Source organism: Olea europaea, chromosome 11 (assembly GCF_002742605.1).
Source record: "Olea europaea var. sylvestris chromosome 11, O_europaea_v1, whole genome shotgun sequence".
Taxonomy (NCBI): domain Eukaryota; kingdom Viridiplantae; phylum Streptophyta; class Magnoliopsida; order Lamiales; family Oleaceae; genus Olea; species Olea europaea.
In genome coordinates, this window is record NC_036247.1 from 24,967,833 (window position 1) to 24,985,911 (window position 18,079).

At 34.6% G+C, this 18,079-nt stretch overlaps 3 protein-coding genes across 5 annotated transcripts in view; all 3 read right to left on the bottom strand.

The window, feature by feature from the left end:
- Window positions 1-676: 676 nt before the first annotated feature.
- Window positions 677-4,808, bottom strand: LOC111403844 (CRM-domain containing factor CFM3, chloroplastic/mitochondrial-like). Its single transcript, XM_023032472.1, has 9 exons — window positions 3,713-4,808; window positions 2,967-3,444; window positions 2,757-2,887; window positions 2,160-2,510; window positions 1,917-2,073; window positions 1,548-1,840; window positions 1,380-1,439; window positions 1,205-1,288; window positions 677-1,068 (listed from the first exon to the last, which is right to left on the bottom strand). The coding sequence occupies exons 1-9, from the start codon at window positions 4,772-4,774 to the stop codon at window positions 1,009-1,011; spliced, it is 2,676 nt and encodes an 891-aa protein (XP_022888240.1). The 5' UTR covers window positions 4,775-4,808; the 3' UTR covers window positions 677-1,008.
- A 1,826-nt stretch (window positions 4,809-6,634) lies between these two features.
- LOC111403843 (CRM-domain containing factor CFM3, chloroplastic/mitochondrial-like) lies at window positions 6,635-10,788 on the bottom strand. The gene is made up of 9 exons (XM_023032471.1): window positions 9,693-10,788; window positions 8,947-9,424; window positions 8,737-8,867; window positions 8,140-8,490; window positions 7,897-8,053; window positions 7,528-7,820; window positions 7,360-7,419; window positions 7,185-7,268; window positions 6,635-7,048 (listed from the first exon to the last, which is right to left on the bottom strand). The coding sequence occupies exons 1-9, from the start codon at window positions 10,752-10,754 to the stop codon at window positions 6,989-6,991; spliced, it is 2,676 nt and encodes an 891-aa protein (XP_022888239.1). The 5' UTR covers window positions 10,755-10,788; the 3' UTR covers window positions 6,635-6,988.
- A 3,201-nt stretch (window positions 10,789-13,989) lies between these two features.
- Window positions 13,990-18,079, bottom strand: part of LOC111403846 (CRM-domain containing factor CFM3, chloroplastic/mitochondrial-like) — a 6,926-nt gene continuing 2,836 nt past the window's right edge. Inside the window, exons 1-3 of one of the 3 annotated variants that reach the window (XM_023032473.1) lie at window positions 14,971-16,076; window positions 14,225-14,702; window positions 13,991-14,145 (exon numbers count right to left, since the gene is read on the bottom strand). In XM_023032473.1, coding sequence (XP_022888241.1) covers window positions 14,009-14,145; window positions 14,225-14,702; window positions 14,971-16,032 — 1,677 coding nt within the window. In that variant the 5' untranslated portion in view covers window positions 16,033-16,076 and the 3' untranslated portion in view covers window positions 13,991-14,008. Of the gene's footprint in view, window positions 14,146-14,224; window positions 14,703-14,970; window positions 16,077-18,079 lie in introns of those variants that run through there. The other 2 variants (XM_023032475.1, XM_023032474.1) reach the window with 2 other exon arrangements.

Consider the following 18,079-nt stretch of genomic DNA (forward strand, 5'->3'; position numbering starts at 1 on the left):
TACACCAAAGTAATCAGCGCCAAACACTTTATCAATAAGTAGAATCATCACATGAATACTGCAATCTATACTAGATCTCACCAAGAACACCTAGAAACCAAGAGATTACAGACGAAAACCAAGAGTTTTCAGAAAAGAGACGAACAGAGAACAAAGACCCACGAAGAACCCTAGAAGTCTCTCGAATAATCAGGCAAGTGAAGAGTCTAGGGCAAGGTAAATGAAAAATCATTTGCATCCAACGGTTCAACCGACTCCACCTGGCATCATCTGATCTATCCAATTAAAGCAAACTAAATTTACAAGAGAAACACGAGACTGCACAAGTGGGGACAAACCGGGCCACATTCAGTTAAAAGGGCCACTCCTTTTTGGGCTGCATCATTGGGCTTCAAAAATGTCGAGCATAACATCCAACACTTTCAAAGAAATAGCTTCTTTTTTTATTATTTAAAAGTAAGAATCAAGTAAGATAATAAAAAAAAGGGGAAAAAAATTATTTAAGTAACTTTAACACTTCAATAAAAGTGATAGAAAGTTTCAGTCCCCCCCCCCCCCGGGGTCGTTATCGACCTTAAGAATGACTTTTCAACAAATCTTACATTTCATATTTCTATATACCGTGACTCTAAAAAAGAAACGAAGGCTATTAACTAATGGTTTAACTCTCTTCTGGTTAATGAAATAAAACCAATGTGCTCTAGCATTCCATGAACATGACAAGAATATCTTTAGTTAGAAACCAAGAAGCAATATGCTTTCAGTTGCATCGATCTATTTACAGGTCCGACTATCAATTATTGAAACAAGAGGATCCATGAAAGATACCGGTATACAACTTATATGACAGTGGAGAAGCTGATGAGCGAAGATCTTTATGTATATGAGATCCTGACCATCAATTCCATGCCAGGTGAAACACCTTGAGTACTCCTCTAGTTGGCTAAGATTCTTGATCTTCCTCAGTCAGCAAATATTTCAACCCTCTTGCTAAGGGACGAGTTATTTTCATGCGCTGCTGTCCTTACTGCTGTAATTTGTGTGAAGGTACGCCCTTTGATCTTCATCCTACATAGCATGAAAAAGAATTAACAGCAGACAAAAGACTGATGCCTTGAAACTACAAAAGCGAAAAGATTGACCGTCATGTTTCATATAAAAGGGATAGCACTAAAGTGATAAAGAAGACCGAATTTCGTCTCACCCCTTCCATATCCTCATCAGACGCATTATTTATTCTTGAGTACAAGGTCACTTCATCAATTTCACTTACGGTCTTCATATTTTCCTGTTATTACGTCATGAGTAATTAAGGATTAGATGTTTTGGACCAAGGGTAAGCTTAAAGCGATAAAATATTCATTAAAGAGCAATCATACTAGCTCAAGCTTTAGCTTCTCCATTTTCTCTTGCAGGTCTGAAATATGGTGCTTTAGTCCCTGAAAATTTTTAAACAGAGTTTTGTAATCAATATTAATATATTCAATAACGAGCCTGAAAAAAATGAAAAGTCGAACTGTAAAAACGAGTAAAAGTCATAAGATCACCTCACGTCTCTGAAGTTCAATCGAGCGGGCTAATGCCTGCCTTTTTGTCAGAAGATTTTTGGGCCTAAATGCACTAGGGCGTTGGTAATTCTTTCCACGATAGACTATCACAGCATAGCCCTTGGCAGTTTTGTCTACGGAAACTAACACCCCACCACTCTCAGCCTCAAGAGAAACTGCAATATGCTTGACTTGTGAAAATGTTTTTCGGTCTACAAGTATCTTTACCAACTCTCGATACTTCCAATGTAAGTGCATATTTTCTATAGTGCCATCAAAAACTTCTCGCCTCCCTACAGTCAAAAGATAACAATAAGCCCAGTTCTGTACCCCATTAATCTAATATATTACACGGGATGAAATTCTTACCTAGAAGCAAATAAGGTTTCATGCTCAGACCAATCTTACGAAACAAAAACCTCTCCTCGTCACTTAAGGTTTCTAAATCAGTTGGTAGCTCCGAGGGTTCCAGACTTCCCTGTAGTTTCATTAAAGCCTTCTCAGCCTTTCTGATCTTCCCGCTTGCCTGCAGGCACATTAGAGTATATGGTAGTAAAAAATGTAAGTTCTAAACAAGTTCTTTCAAGAAAATGCTTAAATATCACAGCTCACAAGGGCTAGCTTCCTCTCAAGAAACTTGACCAAAGAAGCACGTCTAGCTATAGCCGAATCTCTCATCATTTTCTCTATTTCTGCACTGCTTGGCTCTTTTCCCCATCGTGAGGTAGCGGCTGTTGTCTCAGCAAGGGTCCCTGCAACTAAAGGCTGCTTAGCTGCTTCGGAATATGAAATAATAGATGTCGCTGCTTTCTGCCTTGCTCGTTCTTCGTCGTCCTGTTGGACTGCTACACGTTTCTCTACTTCTACCAGTGCATATGAAATACCAGGTGGCAAGAAGTCATTACCCCTGTAAAAGACAATATAGTCCTTGTTCCTGGAAAGTAATGTTCCTCCAGTTAATATCTGCATTAATGACATAGGATTAATCAATGCCGAGAACGCTGTTAAGCTAAATAATGATGTTTTGGGATTATGTTGGGAAAAAGTGACATTCATTCAAATATATAATTTTCACAATTATTAGTTTTTTGAACATTGTTGTTTGGTTCTTTCTTTGGAAGGTTATTTTTGAAATGTAGGCGGGGCAGTTGGATAAAAATTAGTAATTAACATAACCCGAAAGCAACTAGTACATGATCTATTTCAAACCTTAAGTTCTTCCGCCATCCTTTCATTCAAAGTATTTTGTACACCGCGTTTGATGGCTATCTTTGCAATAGCACTCTTCTTCCATAACTTCACCATGGCCATAGCAAGACCTTGCAATTCTCTGTTTCTTCCTAGATCATTAAGCAAATATAGCTAATAAAAAACAAAAATCTGAATATTAAATAAATTCACATATCATGTTGAGCATACCGAGGGCAAAATGTGGAAGCATTTTTCTGGCAGTTCTGCGAAAATATGTCATTTCTTTGTTCCGTAATGCTTGTCTAACCCCATTGGGAAGTAGTCTAAATGGGGGTCTATATCCTGGAACGACAGCAGGCAGCAAGTCTGCATCAACAGGCAGCGGTTCCGGACCTGACCAATCTATGAACCTTGGACCAAGCTCGTCTAAAAGAAGGTTGAGCTCACTTAGATCCATTAGCTCCTCTTCAGATAGACCATTCAAATACTTAGAAGTATAATTTTGAGATGATTCTGCAGCTCCAGATAACAGTTTCACGTTACCGCATTGAGTAACATCATTAACAGAATCTGACGAAGATCTAGCCTCAATATCAGCTTGAATACGTTTACTATATGCTTGCACACAATCAAGTTGGTAAGACATTCCTCTGTATAGAACTACCGAACTTCCTGATCTCCATATAACCAAACCTCCAGTTCTAGCCTAACAATTAAACAGCACAATATATGGAAGAAGAAATACACTTCATCATGAATTCTTGTAAACCGTGATACAAATAAATCGTAAAATTGAAATTTGAAGAGAAACTACAATGGTAAGAATGTAATGAACAAAGAAATAGTTTAATGCTCACGAAATTAGCAATTCAACTTGAAGGCAGCATTTACCCACTAGTACAATAAACATTTATTACAATTGGCAGTTAAATCATTCTTCTCTACTAAAAAACTTAAGATAAGTGGACACTTACCTCAAGAATCTCATGTGTCCTCTTCATGTTCTTTGAAGGAGGCCCTTCAAATTTCAATTTTACGATTTCCTCGTCCTTCCATTTCGCGTGGATTGCATCGGTTAATGCTTGTGTTATTCCCGCTGCCCCGACTTTCATTCTCTCTACCATCCTCAATGCCACATTTCTAAGCCTCTTCAGTTCAGGTTCCGGTATCAATTTTTCTGCCAACTCTGTATTACTCTTCCTTAACTTCTCCTCTTTCACAGGGTCCTCATTAGTTCCTCTCTGCCATGGTAATCTCATAGAATCACTAACATCATCTGATCCTTTTTTACTGCTGAATTCTTGAGAAATGCTCCGTGAATCCTCCACAAAAAAGGCATCTTCACTCTCGTCTTCAATCAAAATCTCATATTTTTCTGATAATCCTATAGGGATAGTATCAACCTTGCCACTTGTTTCATCACAATTGCAATCTAATTTAACTCCCTTTATCAAATCCCCAGAGTCTTCAACAACACTACCAAAAGCTTCATCATTTTTACAATGCTCAGAAAACCCATCAAGGTTTTGCCCTCTATGATTACTTTCTTCTTGAATTTTTTCTGTAGCTTGAGAATCAGGCAAGTCCTTCCTTGGTTTATTTCCATGAACCCAAGGAGCTAAAATCGACTTATTTCTTGAACTAGAGCTCGCAGAGCTATCCCCAGAAGTATTGTCCTCACTTACTGTCACAGTAACGACACCCTCAGATAACGGCAGCAGATGTTCTTCATAATCCTGAATCGAATCATCACTCTCTTGTTTATGTTCTTCCCAAGGGAATTTCTCTCTTAAAGAAGGGATTTTGAGGGACCATTTATCTTGAATTTTTTCAATAAAGCTTGGCCTGGGTTTTCTCTTCTTCTTTACAGGGTTGGTTTCGTGTTGAACGGATTTTGTGCAAGAAATTTTCAATTTTTGACCTCGAAATCTGTTTGAACAATGGGGTTGTGAGTGAAATGTGATCAAGTAGAAAGATTGAGAAGAATATGAAGATGAAGCAGAGAACAAATTCGAAGGCAGGGGTGAAGGAGCCATGGTGATGAGGTTGAAGAATCTCTGCGAGAACGAGCCTTAAAAAGATGGCCTGAAAATTTCTGACTAACCCAAATTGCCAATGAAAATGGGTTTAGGAATTTTACATAAATAGCATTAAATGTGGGAAACTATGATCGCTTGGCATCTTAATAGTTAATAGAATAGAACTAATGAATAGCTCAAGCACTTTACCTTAAAAATTTTAAATTATCTAATAGGGATGGGAAAATATTTCGCGACCGCCCGATATTACAGTGTCCTATCTCGAACAGAAGGAAATTTCTACTTCATTAGAAGATCATGGGAATGAAGAACATGGTCCCTGTCCCAAATTTCTTATACATTCCTAAATCTTATAATTTTAGAAAATATTAAAAAAATAATTAAACAACATATTAAATGGAGATATTATAATTCACGCTCCTCTCTTCTTCTCTCGATAATCTTGTCAAAGCGGTCTCATTTGCTTGACCTTATACCTTCAATTTTTTATTTTTTAAGACAATATCAAACACACCTCTCGAACTTTTACGCGCAATCACTTTTACTCATACCTCATATAAGTTGGGTTTATTATCAAGTAAAGAAGAAATTTTCTACAATTCGTGCAGTTATGGTTAATTCGTTCAAAGTAAACTATGTAAATATAAATTGACATATAGTAAATAGAATTCGTTTGACGTTGTTTAAATTTAACTATATGTAATTTTTTATTTTTTAAGACAATATCAAACACACCTCTCGAACTTTTACGCGCAATCACTTTTACTCATACCTCATATAAGTTGGGTTTATTATCAAGTAAAGAAGAAATTTTCTACAATTCGTGCAGTTATGGTTAATTCGTTCAAAGTAAACTATGTAAATATAAATTGACATATAGTAAATAGAATTCGTTTGACGTTGTTTAAATTTAACTATATGTATTTAGTTATTTTGTTTATAGGTAGGATTACTTTTGTGAACATTTATGTTTAGACATATATCAAATTTAATTTGACAAATTAGTTATTTACGAGTATAAATAAATATCAAATAATAAAAAATGATATTATGATATTCTTTTGAAATATTTTAATGATTAATATATTAAAATTCGACTGTATAACAATGTCATCATTAAATAATAAATTCTGAGGGTATGCAATGATTTAATGAATTAATGTATACTATATTTTAATTAAATTTTACTTGAATTGATTCAAAATAATATGTTTAGTAGACAAATAAGTGTACTTCAAGATATATTTTTCTTCTAGGTGGAGGAGTTGTATCTTCGAGAACTAGTAAGAAGTTATAATTGCATCTACTACAATGAAGGTAGAACTAATTGGTTTCTATAAAGCTACAACACTCACATTATTGTTGGGAAATTTCATCAAAGCGTTAAACGTTGTTGATACTATAGGGAAGCCTTTGAAGATTTATTGCGATAGTTCGATTGTACTTTTCTTTTCAAAAAATAATAAAAGTAGAAGTCGAAGTAAAAATATCACTATAAAATATCTGGTTGTTAGAGATCATAAAATGAAAAATAAAGTGATCAATGAGCATATCAAGAAAGATTTTGTGATAGCAGATCACGTGACTAAAGGCTTGTCAGATAAAGTTCATGAATAGCTTGTTGAGAACATGAGATTTGCTTGCACTATCATGGTACTCTAATTTTTTGTGTTTAAGATTGTTTTTTCTATGTTTTAAACGATGTTATTGGTGCAAAGTTTATGATCGATATTCAATTGTGATCCCCCCCCCCCCCCCCCCGGGGTCGTTATCGACCTTAAGAATGACTTTTCAACAAATCTTACATTTCATATTTCTATATACCGTGACTCTAAAAAAGAAACGAAGGCTATTAACTAATGGTTTAACTCTCTTCTGGTTAATGAAATAAAACCAATGTGCTCTAGCATTCTATGAACATGACAAGAATATCTTTAGTTAGAAACCAAGAAGCAATATGCTTTCAGTTGCATCGATCTATTTACAGGTCCGACTATCAATTATTGAAACAAGAGGATCCATGAAAGATACCGGTATACAACTTATATGACAGTGGAGAAGCTGATGAGCGAAGATCTTTATGTATATGAGATCCTGACCATCAATTCCATGCCAGGTGAAACACCTTGAGTACTCCTCTAGTTGGCTAAGATTCTTGATCTTCCTCAGTCAGCAAATATTTCAACCCTCTTGCTAAGGGACGAGTTATTTTCATGCGCTGCTGTCCTTACTGCTGTAATTTGTGTGAAGGTACGCCCTTTGATCTTCATCCTACATAGCATGAAAAAGAATTAACAGCAGACAAAAGACTGATGCCTTGAAACTACAAAAGCGAAAAGATTGACCGTCATGTTTCATATAAAAGGGATAGCACTAAAGTGATAAAGAAGACCGAATTTCGTCTCACCCCTTCCATATCCTCATCAGACGCATTATTTATTCTTGAGTACAAGGTCACTTCATCAATTTCACTTACGGTCTTCATATTTTCCTGTTATTACGTCATGAGTAATTAAGGATTAGATGTTTTGGACCAAGGGTAAGCTTAAAGCGATAAAATATTCATTAAAGAGCAATCATACTAGCTCAAGCTTTAGCTTCTCCATTTTCTCTTGCAGGTCTGAAATATGGTGCTTTAGTCCCTGAAAATTTTTAAACAGAGTTTTGTAATCAATATTAATATATTCAATAACGAGCCTGAAAAAAATGAAAAGTCGAACTGTAAAAACGAGTAAAAGTCATAAGATCACCTCACGTCTCTGAAGTTCAATCGAGCGGGCTAATGCCTGCCTTTTTGTCAGAAGATTTTTGGGCCTAAATGCACTAGGGCGTTGGTAATTCTTTCCACGATAGACTATCACAGCATAGCCCTTGGCAGTTTTGTCTACGGAAACTAACACCCCACCACTCTCAGCCTCAAGAGAAACTGCAATATGCTTGACTTGTGAAAATGTTTTTCGGTCTACAAGTATCTTTACCAACTCTCGATACTTCCAATGTAAGTGCATATTTTCTATAGTGCCATCAAAAACTTCTCGCCTCCCTACAGTCAAAAGATAACAATAAGCCCAGTTCTGTACCCCATTAATCTAATATATTACACGGGATGAAATTCTTACCTAGAAGCAAATAAGGTTTCATGCTCAGACCAATCTTACGAAACAAAAACCTCTCCTCGTCACTTAAGGTTTCTAAATCAGTTGGTAGCTCCGAGGGTTCCAGACTTCCCTGTAGTTTCATTAAAGCCTTCTCAGCCTTTCTGATCTTCCCGCTTGCCTGCAGGCACATTAGAGTATATGGTAGTAAAAAATGTAAGTTCTAAACAAGTTCTTTCAAGAAAATGCTTAAATATCACAGCTCACAAGGGCTAGCTTCCTCTCAAGAAACTTGACCAAAGAAGCACGTCTAGCTATAGCCGAATCTCTCATCATTTTCTCTATTTCTGCACTGCTTGGCTCTTTTCCCCATCGTGAGGTAGCGGCTGTTGTCTCAGCAAGGGTCCCTGCAACTAAAGGCTGCTTAGCTGCTTCGGAATATGAAATAATAGATGTCGCTGCTTTCTGCCTTGCTCGTTCTTCGTCGTCCTGTTGGACTGCTACACGTTTCTCTACTTCTACCAGTGCATATGAAATACCAGGTGGCAAGAAGTCATTACCCCTGTAAAAGACAATATAGTCCTTGTTCCTGGAAAGTAATGTTCCTCCAGTTAATATCTGCATTAATGACATAGGATTAATCAATGCCGAGAACGCTGTTAAGCTAAATAATGATGTTTTGGGATTATGTTGGGAAAAAGTGACATTCATTCAAATATATAATTTTCACAATTATTAGTTTTTTGAACATTGTTGTTTGGTTCTTTCTTTGGAAGGTTATTTTTGAAATGTAGGCGGGGCAGTTGGATAAAAATTAGTAATTAACATAACCCGAAAGCAACTAGTACATGATCTATTTCAAACCTTAAGTTCTTCCGCCATCCTTTCATTCAAAGTATTTTGTACACCGCGTTTGATGGCTATCTTTGCAATAGCACTCTTCTTCCATAACTTCACCATGGCCATAGCAAGACCTTGCAATTCTCTGTTTCTTCCTAAATCATTAAGCAAATATAGCTAATAAAAAACAAAAATCTGAATATTAAATAAATTCACATATCATGTTGAGCATACCGAGGGCAAAATGTGGAAGCATTTTTCTGGCAGTTCTGCGAAAATATGTCATTTCTTTGTTCCGTAATGCTTGTCTAACCCCATTGGGAAGTAGTCTAAATGGGGGTCTATATCCTGGAACGACAGCAGGCAGCAAGTCTGCATCAACAGGCAGTGGTTCCGGACCTGACCAATCCATGAACCTTGGACCAAGCTCGTCTAAAAGAAGGTTGAGCTCACTTAGATCCATTAGCTCCTCTTCAGATAGACCATTCAAATACTTAGAAGTATAATTTTGAGATGATTCTGCAGCTCCAGATAACAGTTTCACGTTACCGCATTGAGTAACATCATTAACAGAATCTGACGAAGATCTAGCCTCAATATCAGCTTGAATACGTTTACTATATGCTTGCACACAATCAAGTTGGTAAGACATTCCTCTGTATAGAACTACCGAACTTCCTGATCTCCATATAACCAAACCTCCAGTTCTAGCCTAACAATTAAACAGCACAATATATGGAAGAAGAAATACACTTCATCATGAATTCTTGTAAACCGTGATACAAATAAATCGTAAAATTGAAATTTGAAGAGAAACTACAACGGTAAGAATGTAATGAACAAAGAAATAGTTTAATGCTCACGAAATTAGCAATTCAACTTGAAGGCAGCATTTACCCACTAGTACAATAAACATTTATTACAATTGGCAGTTAAATCATTCTTCTCTACTAAAAAACTTAAGATAAGTGGACACTTACCTCAAGAATCTCATGTGTCCTCTTCATGTTCTTTGAAGGAGGCCCTTCAAATTTCAATTTTACGATTTCCTCGTCCTTCCATTTCGCGTGGATTGCATCGGTTAATGCTTGTGTTATTCCCGCTGCCCCGACTTTCATTCTCTCTACCATCCTCAATGCCACATTTCTAAGCCTCTTCAGTTCAGGTTCCGGTATCAATTTTTCTGCCAACTCTGTATTACTCTTCCTTAACTTCTCCTCTTTCACAGGGTCCTCATTAGTTCCTCTCTGCCATGGTAATCTCATAGAATCACTAACATCATCTGATCCTTTTTTACTGCTGAATTCTTGAGAAATGCTCCGTGAATCCTCCACAAAAAAGGCATCTTCACTCTCGTCTTCAATCAAAATCTCATATTTTTCTGATAATCCTATAGGGATAGTATCAACCTTGCCACTTGTTTCATCACAATTGCAATCTAATTTAACTCCCTTTATCAAATCCCCAGAGTCTTCAACAACACTACCAAAAGCTTCATCATTTTTACAATGCTCAGAAAACCCATCAAGGTTTTGCCCTCTATGATTACTTTCTTCTTGAATTTTTTCTGTAGCTTGAGAATCAGGCAAGTCCTTCCTTGGTTTATTTCCATGAACCCAAGGAGCTAAAATCGACTTATTTCTTGAACTAGAGCTCGCAGAGCTATCCCCAGAAGTATTATCCTCACTTACTGTCACAGTAACGACACCCTCAGATAACGGCAGCAGATGTTCTTCATAATCCTGAATCGAATCATCACTCTCTTGTTTATGTTCTTCCCAAGGGAATTTCTCTCTTAAAGAAGGGATTTTGAGGGACCATTTATCTTGAATTTTTTCAATAAAGCTTGGCCTGGGTTTTCTCTTCTTCTTTACAGGGTTGGTTTCGTGTTGAACGGATTTTGTGCAAGAAATTTTCAATTTTTGACCTCGAAATCTGTTTGAACAATGGGGTTGTGAGTGAAATGTGATCAAGTAGAAAGATTGAGAAGAATATGAAGATGAAGCAGAGAACAAATTCGAAGGCAGGGGTGAAGGAGCCATGGTGATGAGGTTGAAGAATCTCTGCGAGAACGAGCCTTAAAAAGATGGCCTGAAAATTTCTGACTAACCCAAATTGCCAATGAAAATGGGTTTAGGAATTTTACATAAATAGCATTAAATGTGGGAAACTATGATCACTTGGCATCTTAATAGTTAATAGAATAGAACTAATGAATAGCTCAAGCACTTTACCTTAAAAATTTTAAATTATCTAATAGGGATGGGAAAATATTTCGCGACCGCCCGATATTACAGTGTCCTATCTCGAACAGAAGGAAATTTCTACTTCATTAGAAGATCATGGGAATGAAGAACATGGTCCCTGTCCCAAATTTCTTATACATTCCTAAATCTTATAATTTTAGAAAATATTAAAAAAATAATTAAATAACATATTAAATGGAGATATTATAATTCACGCTTCTCTCTTCTTCTCTCGATAATCTTGTCAAAGCGGTCTCATTTGCTTGACCTTATACCTTTAATTTTTTATTTTTTAAGACAATATCAAACACACCTCTCGAACTTTTACGCGCAATCACTTTTACTCATACCTCATATAAGTTGGGTTTATTATCAAGTAAAGAAGAAATTTTCTACAATTCGTGCAGTTATGGTTAATTCGTTCAAAGTAAACTATGTAAATATAAATTGACATATAGTAAATAGAATTCGTTTGACGTTGTTTAAATTTAACTATATGTATTTAGTTATTTTGTTTATAGGTAGGATTACTTTTGTGAACATTTATGTTTAGACATATATCAAATTTAATTTGACAAATTAGTTATTTACGAGTATAAATAAATATCAAATAATAAAAAATGATATTATGATATTCTTTTGAAATATTTTAATGATTAATATATTAAAATTCGACTGTATAACAATGTCATCATTAAATAATAAATTCTGAGGGTATGCAATGATTTAATGAATTAATGTATACTATATTTTAATTAAATTTTACTTGAATTGATTCAAAATAATATGTTTAGTAGACAAATAAGTGTACTTCAAGATATATTTTTCTTCTAGGTGGAGGAGTTGTATCTTCGAGAACTAGTAAGAAGTTATAATTGCATCTACTACAATGAAGGTAGAACTAATTGGTTTCTATAAAGCTACAACACTCACATTATTGTTGGGAAATTTCATCAAAGCGTTAAACGTTGTTGATACTATAGGGAAGCCTTTGAAGATTTATTGCGATAGTTCGATTGTACTTTTCTTTTCAAAAAATAATAAAAGTAGAAGTCGAAGTAAAAATATCACTATAAAATATCTGGTTGTTAGAGATCATAAAATGAAAAATAAAGTGATCAATGAGCATATCAAGAAAGATTTTGTGATAGCAGATCACGTGACTAAAGGCTTGTCAGATAAAGTTCATGAATAGCTTGTTGAGAACATGAGATTTGCTTGCACTATCATGGTACTCTAATTTTTTGTGTTTAAGATTGTTTTTTCTATGTTTTAAACGATGTTATTGGTGCAAAGTTTATGATCGATATTCAATTGTGATTATTAAAGTTTAGACCCAAAATGACTTTAGGAAGTTTATTCATAAAATAAAGTATTCTTTCATAAGTGAACGTACTTGTAATTTATGGAAGGAAATATTTGGTTATGAAAAAAGGACATTCATGATTCAAGTATTGTGAGTTTCTATTTGAACAAGTTATTGGCAATTTCACTAATGATAACATCGAGTATCCACCTTAAAGTTGTGGACCAAGTGAAAAAATAAAACCATTTATGGTCTCATATTCAATTTAAAGTATGATTTTAATTAATGGTGGCTTAATTAACTTCACATATGGTTTATTAAATGGATGGAAGTTGTGTAGTGGTTGTCTACATTAAAATGTCAATGGATCCCTAGCCAAATTTGATACAAAATTCCTTCAGAATTTTTTTCTATTAAGTAAAAAATCATTTGTTTGTTCCATTAAGTAAAGGGTGTTATCAAGTGGGTCATGGCAAGAAGGCTTGTTGGAGCCACCGGCTAGCACTAACAGTGGTCCATGTTGAATCCGTCGTATTATAAAAAATAAAAAATAAATAAAAAAGATTTGTGTCAATTTATATATTTGTTTCGATATATATCTATAATTTCATTTATTCTCTTGCCGCTCGGCTGGTTAGAGCATCTGTTTAGTGAGTTGGAGGTCTTAAGTATTGGCGGATCGAACATTCGAGGTCCTGATCCGCCACTGATTGGAGCTATGCGATTTTTTTACTGCCAATTTTCAATTGTTAAATCTTAGAAAATATGTATGGATGTACTCATTTAATGTGTTACCCTCTGTGTGTATCAAATATGAATTATTCTGATAGACAAATATCCGTGCAAAAAAAAATAGATCAAGTCTTAGAGGAAGACAAAATGATTACATAATATAAGGGGTACCCCATGTAACGTCCCAAGTCAATTACTCTTTTATTTTATTTATAAAAACATAGAAATGTTACCAAATATCTCCTCTATCTAATTTAAGCAAAATTTTCTCTCTTTTTATTATTTATTTGATTTGATCAGTAAATTGATAAAGATAATTCAACGATTTAAATTGACCAATAAATTGATAAAGATAATCCAAAGGTTTAAATAAATTTAAATATGTTGTGAAAAGAGAAGAAAACAGAAAGAAATCAATAGACTTGTGTGTATTTTATTAAGAACCAAAGCTCTGTATTTATGGGGCAGAATCAGGGATACAACAGTAATTATTTCTAGGGCTGCAAGGGTGTAATTGCCATTCACCTCTAAACCCTAATAAACTTTCCTTTTACAACACTCCCCCTTGAATGACATATTACAAAATATCTGCCTCGTTAAAATCTTGTTTGATAAAAATCTAATGGGACAAAAATCAAAAAGAGTACAGTTATTTTAGAGTACTAAAAATAAATGCTGCCTCATTAAAATCTTGCTAGGAAAAATCAGTGGGACAAAACCTAAGCTAAGGAAAATAGTACAGCTACTCCCCCTGACGTTGATCACTGAAAATCTTTGAGTCGACGCTAAATAATGATGTTTTGGGATTATGTTGGGAAAAAGTGACATTCATTCAAATATATAATTTTCACAATTATTAGTTTTTTGAACTTTTATATTTCTCTTTCTTAAGACTATAGTTACATTGTTGTTTGGTTCTTTCTTTGGAAGGTTATTTTTGAAATGTAGGCGGGGCAGTTGGATAAAAATTAGTAATTAACATAACCCGAAAGCAACTAGTACATGATCTATTTCAAACCTTAAGTTCTTCCGCCATCCTTTCATTCAAAGTATTTTGTACACCGCGTTTGATGGCTATCTTTGCAATAGCACTCTTCTTCCATAACTTCACCATGGCCATAGCAAGACCTTGCAATTCTCTGTTTCTTCCTAGATCATTAAGCAAATATAGCTAATAAAAAACAAAAATCTGAATATTAAATAAATTCACATATCATGTTGAGCATACCGAGGGCAAAATGTGGAAGCATTTTTCTGGCAGTTCTGCGAAAATATGTCATTTCTTTGTTCCGTAATGCTTGTCTAACCCCATTGGGAAGTAGTCTAAATGGGGGTCTATATCCTGGAACGACAGCAGGCAGCAAGTCTGCATCAACAGGCAGCGGTTCCGGACCTGACCAATCTATGAACCTTGGACCAAGCTCGTCTAAAAGAAGGTTGAGCTCACTTAGATCCATTAGCTCCTCTTCAGATAGACCATTCAAATACTTAGAAGTATAATTTTGAGATGATTCTGCAGCTCCAGATAACAGTTTCACGTTACCGCATTGAGTAACATCATTAACAGAATCTGACGAAGATCTAGCCTCAATATCAGCTTGAATACGTTTACTATATGCTTGCACACAATCAAGTTGGTAAGACATTCCTCTGTATAGAACTACCGAACTTCCTGATCTCCATATAACCAAACCTCCAGTTCTAGCCTAACAATTAAACAGCACAATATATGGAAGAAGAAATACACTTCATCATGAATTCTTGTAAACCGTGATACAAATAAATCGTAAAATTGAAATTTGAAGAGAAACTACAATGGTAAGAATGTAATGAACAAAGAAATAGTTTAATGCTCACGAAATTAGCAATTCAACTTGAAGGCAGCATTTACCCACTAGTACAATAAACATTTATTACAATTGGCAGTTAAATCATTCTTCTCTACTAAAAAACTTAAGATAAGTGGACACTTACCTCAAGAATCTCATGTGTCCTCTTCATGTTCTTTGAAGGAGGCCCTTCAAATTTCAATTTTACGATTTCCTCGTCCTTCCATTTCGCGTGGATTGCATCGGTTAATGCTTGTGTTATTCCCGCTGCCCCGACTTTCATTCTCTCTACCATCCTCAATGCCACATTTCTAAGCCTCTTCAGTTCAGGTTCCGGTATCAATTTTTCTGCCAACTCTGTATTACTCTTCCTTAACTTCTCCTCTTTCACAGGGTCCTCATTAGTTCCTCTCTGCCATGGTAATCTCATAGAATCACTAACATCATCTGATCCTTTTTTACTGCTGAATTCTTGAGAAATGCTCCGTGAATCCTCCACAAAAAAGGCATCTTCACTCTCGTCTTCAATCAAAATCTCATATTTTTCTGATAATCCTATAGGGATAGTATCAACCTTGCCACTTGTTTCATCACAATTGCAATCTAATTTAACTCCCTTTATCAAATCCCCAGAGTCTTCAACAACACTACCAAAAGCTTCATCATTTTTACAATGCTCAGAAAACCCATCAAGGTTTTGCCCTCTATGATTACTTTCTTCTTGAATTTTTTCTGTAGCTTGAGAATCAGGCAAGTCCTTCCTTGGTTTATTTCCATGAACCCAAGGAGCTAAAATCGACTTATTTCTTGAACTAGAGCTCGCAGAGCTATCCCCAGAAGTATTGTCCTCACTTACTGTCACAGTAACGACACCCTCAGATAACGGCAGCAGATGTTCTTCATAATCCTGAATCGAATCATCACTCTCTTGTTTATGTTCTTCCCAAGGGAATTTCTCTCTTAAAGAAGGGATTTTGAGGGACCATTTATCTTGAATTTTTTCAATAAAGCTTGGCCTGGGTTTTCTCTTCTTCTTTACAGGGTTGGTTTCGTGTTGAACGGATTTTGTGCAAGAAATTTTCAATTTTTGACCTCGAAATCTGTTTGAACAATGGGGTTGTGAGTGAAATGTGATCAAGTAGAAAGATTGAGAAGAATATGAAGATGAAGCAGAGAACAAATTCGAAGGCAGGGGTGAAGGAGCCATGGTGATGAGGTTGAAGAATCTCTGCGAGAACGAGCCTTAAAAAGATGGCCTGAAAATTTCTGACTAACCCAAATTGCCAATGAAAATGGGTTTAGGAATTTTACATAAATAGCATTAAATGTGGGAAACTATGATCGCTTGGCATCTTAATAGTTAATAGAATAGAACTAATGAATAGCTCAAGCACTTTACCTTAAAAATTTTAAATTATCTAATAGGGATGGGAAAATATTTCGCGACCGCCCGATATTACAGTGTCCTATCTCGAACAGAAGGAAATTTCTACTTCATTAGAAGATCATGGGAATGAAGAACATGGTCCCTGTCCCAAATTTCTTATACATTCCTAAATCTTATAATTTTAGAAAATATTAAAAAAATAATTAAACAACATATTAAATGGAGATATTATAATTCACGCTCCTCTCTTCTTCTCTCGATAATCTTGTCAAAGCGGTCTCATTTGCTTGACCTTATACCTTCAATTTTTTATTTTTTAAGACAATATCAAACACACCTCTCGAACTTTTACGCGCAATCACTTTTACTCATACCTCATATAAGTTGGGTTTATTATCAAGTAAAGAAGAAATTTTCTACAATTCGTGCAGTTATGGTTAATTCGTTCAAAGTAAACTATGTAAATATAAATTGACATATAGTAAATAGAATTCGTTTGACGTTGTTTAAATTTAACTATATGTATTTAGTTATTTTGTTTATAGGTAGGATTACTTTTGTGAACATTTATGTTTAGACATATATCAAATTTAATTTGACAAATTAGTTATTTACGAGTATAAATAAATATCAAATAATAAAAAATGATATTATGATATTCTTTTGAAATATTTTAATGATTAATATATTAAAATTCGACTGTATAACACTGTCATCATTAAATAATAAATTCTGAGGGTATGCAATGATTTAATGAATTAATGTATACTATATTTTAATTAAATTTTACTTGAATTGATTCAAAATAATATGTTTAGTAGACAAATAAGTGTACTTCAAGATATATTTTTCTTCTAGGTGGAGGAGTTGTATCTTCGAGAACTAGTAAGAAGTTATAATTGCATCTACTACAATGAAGGTAGAACTAATTGGTTTCTATAAAGCTACAACACTCACATTATTGTTGGGAAATTTCATCAAAGCCTTAAACGTTGTTGATACTATAGGGAAGCCTTTGAAGATTTATTGCGATAGTTCGATTGTACTTTTCTTTTCAAAAAATAATAAAAGTAGAAGTCGAAGTAAAAATATCACTATAAAATATCTGGTTGTTAGAGATCATAAAATGAAAAATAAAGTGATCAATGAGCATATCAAGAAAGATTTTGTGATAGCAGATCACGTGACTAAAGGCTTGTCAGATAAAGTTCATGAATAGCTTGTTGAGAACATGAGATTTGCTTGCACTATCATGGTACTCTAATTTTTTGTGTTTAAGATTGTTTTTTCTATGTTTTAAACGATGTTATTGGTGCAAAGTTTATGATCGATATTCAATTGTGATTATTAAAGTTTAGACCCAAAATGACTTTAGGAAGTTTATTCATAAAATAAAGTATTCTTTCATAAGTGAACGTACTTGTAATATATGGAAGGAAATATTTGGTTATTAAAAAAGGACATTCATGATTCAAGTATTGTGAGTTTCTATTTGAACAAGTTATTGGCAATTTCACTAATGATAACATCGAGTATCCACCTTAAAGTTGTGGACCAAGTGAAAAAATAAAACCATTTATGGTCTCATATTCAATTTAAAGTATGATTTTAATTAATGGTGGCTTAATTAACTTCACATATGGTTTATTAAATGGATGGAAGTTGTGTAGTGGTTGTCTACATTAAAATGTCAATGGATCCCTAGCCAAATTTGATACAAAATTCCTTCAGAATTTTTTTCTATTAAGTAAAAAATCATTTGTTTGTTCCATTAAGTAAAGGGTGTTATCAAGTGGGTCATGGCAAGAAGGCTTGTTGGAGCCACCGGCTAGCACTAACAGTGGTCCATGTTGAATCCGTCGTATTA

Excerpts from the sequence above, each read along its gene's own strand:
- LOC111403844 (XM_023032472.1), bottom strand. The coding sequence starts at position 4,774 with ATGGCTCCTTCACCCCTGCCTTCGAATTTGTTCTCTGCTTCATCTTCA. Across the intron at positions 3,445-3,712 it reads GGACACATGAGATTCTTGAG|GCTAGAACTGGAGGTTTGGT; the intron begins GTAAGTGTCCAC and ends TTTAATTGTTAG. Across the intron at positions 2,888-2,966 it reads GCTTCCACATTTTGCCCTCG|GAAGAAACAGAGAATTGCAA; the intron begins GTATGCTCAACA and ends TTAATGATCTAG.
- LOC111403843 (XM_023032471.1), bottom strand. The coding sequence starts at position 10,754 with ATGGCTCCTTCACCCCTGCCTTCGAATTTGTTCTCTGCTTCATCTTCA. Across the intron at positions 8,054-8,139 it reads TTGAGAGGAAGCTAGCCCTT|GCAAGCGGGAAGATCAGAAA; the intron begins GTGAGCTGTGAT and ends ATGTGCCTGCAG. Across the intron at positions 7,420-7,527 it reads TTGAACTTCAGAGACGTGAG|GGACTAAAGCACCATATTTC; the intron begins GTGATCTTATGA and ends AAAAATTTTCAG.